The sequence below is a fragment of the Aplysia californica genome, unplaced genomic scaffold (genome assembly GCF_000002075.1).
Source record: "Aplysia californica isolate F4 #8 unplaced genomic scaffold, AplCal3.0 scaffold00080, whole genome shotgun sequence".
In the NCBI taxonomy this organism is placed as follows: Eukaryota; Metazoa; Mollusca; class Gastropoda; order Aplysiida; family Aplysiidae; genus Aplysia; species Aplysia californica.
In genome coordinates, this window is record NW_004797350.1 from 34075 (window position 1) to 37892 (window position 3818).

General features: G+C 39.2%; 1 protein-coding gene across 1 annotated transcript in view; it reads left to right on the top strand.

Annotated features, from left to right (window-relative positions):
* LOC101848185 (IgGFc-binding protein) overlaps nt 1–3818 on the top strand; it is a 52782-nt gene that overhangs the window by 10163 nt on the left and 38801 nt on the right. Inside the window, exons 9-14 of the mRNA XM_035968761.1 lie at nt 3–102; nt 679–820; nt 1342–1459; nt 1805–1942; nt 2492–2649; nt 3461–3581. Of these exons, the coding sequence (XP_035824654.1) occupies nt 3–102; nt 679–820; nt 1342–1459; nt 1805–1942; nt 2492–2649; nt 3461–3581 (777 nt within the window). The remainder of the gene's footprint in view (nt 1–2; nt 103–678; nt 821–1341; nt 1460–1804; nt 1943–2491; nt 2650–3460; nt 3582–3818) is intronic.

Here is a 3818-nt window from a genome sequence, read left to right on the forward strand (position 1 = left end):
AGGACAAAGTGTACGGGCCGCAGTGTGTGGCTGTACGGCCAGTGAAGACGGGCAAGGAGGTCATTGGTATTGGTACATGTACTCAGGACGGCGTCAAGTACGGTACGGTCTTATGTTCTGTACGCACTTTCTATTAATGTTGATAACAATATTCATTTCTTTTTTTTGGGGTGGTTCTTGTTCTCAATCGTAGCTGTTGTTGTTGTTGTTGTTGTTGTTGATGATGATTAGATTAAAACGTTGAACATATCTGAGCCAAACTTCAAATACTCAAGTCTCCATCCAATTGCTTTTTTTTTATCGTACTTGCAATGATGATGATGATGATGATGATGATGATGATGTTGATGATGATGATGATGATGATGATGATGGTGATGGTGATGATGATGATGATGATGACTATCATGATCATGATGATCCTCTTCATATTGGTGTGGGTTTAAAGACCCCTTGAATAGACTGTGTCAAACTAGTTGGTAAAAAGCGGAACCTCCGACTTCATGGAAAGCCATGAAAAGTCTTCCAAGAAAGCGACTTTTATCTTTCATACCAGGGTCGGCCGTCCACGTGTCAGCTAACAAAAATTCTATGAGATATTTTCAAGCTATGTCGTGGGTAAACAAAACGAGCTATCTTAATGCTGTTTTCATTACTTGTCTTACCTTCATCTACCAGACATGCACCAGTGCGCTTCTCGAGGCGACCCGCATTACTTAACCCTGGACGGCGTGAAATACAACTTCCAGGGCAAATGCAGCTACACGTTGGTGCAAATCTGCAACTCCTTCTCTGAAAGCGACAGTTTTCCGACGTTCAGGTAGGCTGTTTGGAGGTATCCAAAGCTTAAAAGGGTGGGGTATTTGTTTGTTTATTGATCACTTTTTATGTTTATATTTGTACTGAAATGACGTAAAGTCGTTTCGAAGAGCATACATATATGATCAACTAGCATGACTAACGACACAACAGAAACATTGTGCGAACATCCTTTAAACGTGGAACCTGGTTTGGGTTAGGGGTAGGAGGTGGGGTAGGGTGGGGAGGGGAATCGAATGTCAAACTTTGATTTTGTGTTAAAGTCCATGTTCAACGTTGAGTATATTAATATGTATTATGACGTTATTGTTACGTTCTACAATAATCATCTACGAAGCGAAACATTGTTATCTTTCACATCCACAGCCACACTGACAGTGCTTTTCACATACACGTTATTAAAAAGGCAGCTACTTTTTGTGATAAACACAATTGTTCCCTTTTCAACTGTTAGAAACAGCATCATAGATTTGTACACAGACCCATTAATTATTTACACATTTTTGTATTTTTTCCTTCTAGTATTGTGTCTTCAAATGAGAAGAGGAGGCCCAGTGATCATGTGGCCTTCACCAGAGGATTTGAGCTCTCTGTGAGAGGAACGATCTACACATTCAGGAGAGGAACGCTTAAAGTCAATGTGAGTACTTAGATTCGCTGCGAGCATCGTATATGTACTTATGTGATTTTTCTCAAGACCGGAAGAAAAAAAGACGCCAAACGTGCTAATGATGTTTTCTCATTGGCAGTGAGAAAAAAATGTATAAGGTGGGGGGAGGGGGGGATTGAAGCAATATTAGAGGAAAATTGTCCTAAAAAGTTCTGTAGCCTTTTGTCAAAAGGAGTCTAATATTGTAGTAAATACATAAGCTTTAAAAAACGGTAAAACAATTACCCAGAACGAATATTTACTCATTTACAATAATAAAAACCATCACAACAGTTAATCATGATACATTATGTATATTTACACTTTTCCTCCCAGGGCCTTGAGAGACACTCTTTAAACTACAAAGATAACAACATCAAGATTACGGCAGAGAATAAGGGCAGAATGCCTAAACTGACGATTGACACCGACTTCTGTCTTCAGATCCTATGGGATAATCGAATGCATCTGTATGTAAGTGTTTACCATGTTCTTGCCTCTCTTTCTACGAAGAGCAATATAATGTTGGACGGATGTGTAGGTGACCCTTGTTTAAACCTCAGCTTCTGTTGTAAAAGTCATTTTCACGATGAAAGCTCCAGAATTTCGATAAATTTGCGATATGGCTTAGCTTACCTAAACAGGAGGAGGAGGCTTAAAAACTCAGCAAACAACTCATACTAAAGAATTCTTTGCAAGGTACTCCTCATCTATACACATTAAATCAGAGCTTCCTTATAAGATACATAATCAATGCATCTAAAATTATTCAGTGTATGAATCTCTCGCAAACTGGAGGATGATTCATTTATTAATCTATAACAACTACAACAGTGCTTTTTTCATAAAGTACCGGTGGATGTAACATTTACTTACATGTACTCGTATTCATTATTTAAGTGTTTTTCGAATTTTGATGTGTTGAATTCCAAAATACGACCTATCAAAAATTAAATCTCTTTCTTATAACACGTGCACGTTTTGGTACGATGAATTGTCACTTGATATTTTCCTCTTGGTCAGATCAACGTCCCAAGTGTTTACAGGAACCACACGTGTGGACTTTGTGGCAACTATGACGGGAACACAAAGAACGAATTTGTCCTACCGGGCGAGGACAGACCAAGAAAAGGGCACTTCTTCAAACATTATAATGCGCCTGATGATTCTGGCAAACCCACGTGGGTAACCCCCTACATTTTTTAAGTATACAAAACAAGAGCTCAATCTTGGGGAGGGAGGAGGGGAGGAGGGACTAAGTTGACATTGTCCAGCAGCCTCCTGGGGGGTCTCTTGCTGAGGACAGAGAATATATTTTTTTAAAAGCTGGAAACACCTCAAGCTTCACTTAAATGCCTCCGTTTTAAAGAAAAGGAGAAGGTCAATGAATGCTCACAGTTGAATTGGGTTTCCGAGGAACATTTACGAGAAACCAGAACATTTTGTAATCAGGTGTTTGTTAATTGGCCTTTTTATGTGATTGTTTCTTCTGCTTATTTTGATAGTTTTTCATTGTTTTTCTTGTGGTTGTTTAGTTTTGCTTTTGCTACATTTCCTTTTGGGTTTTATTCAGTTTGTGTTGACAAATTATTTTTTTTCTGTTTTTGTTTTTAGGGTAGGTGGGAGGAAGGCGGAGGAGACAGGGTTGTTGAAATCTTTTGTTCTTTTAGATATATGAGCATGGAGCTGGCCAATTTGAAAGCAAATACTGAGACGTTTGAGTTCTTTGCCAGTTTTTTCTTGATGTGCGTATGTTCTTCAAATAATAAAACACAGAAGTCAGTCGCTAGTAAGGGTTAAAAGTATAAACTTAATTTGAGAAACTGAACAGTGGGAAATGTCAAAAGCTAAAAAAAACACAAAAAAACCCAGCAAGTCTTTAGCATTTCCCTCATTTTCATTCAACATGTCTGACTGAAATGTCCCGTTCCCTTATGTTGCTGGCTGATATTTCAATGTCGTAATAGTATTGTCCCTGTGTCCTCTCTACAGATGCATGGACAAAGTAGAACCAGATCGACAATGTTCCAGCGTCGATAGAGCAAAATACAAAGGCAGCGAGTACTGTGGCGTGTTTGACCCAGAGGGACCATCCCCGTTCGCCCGTGTTGTGGTGGGTATTTATATGTGTGTCTTTGTGAATTCTTGTGCAATTATGTGTGAGCTGGTGCACACAAATGTATTTATGTGTGTTTGCACAGGAGTATGTGTGTGTATGTGCGGGTGTGTGTTGATGCGTGTGTTTTTGTGTGTGTTTGTGTGTGTGTGTGTGTGTGTGTGTGTGTGTGTTTGTCTGTGTGTGTGTAAGCACATGTCTTTGCTCTCTCTCTCTCTCTCTCTCTCTCTCTCT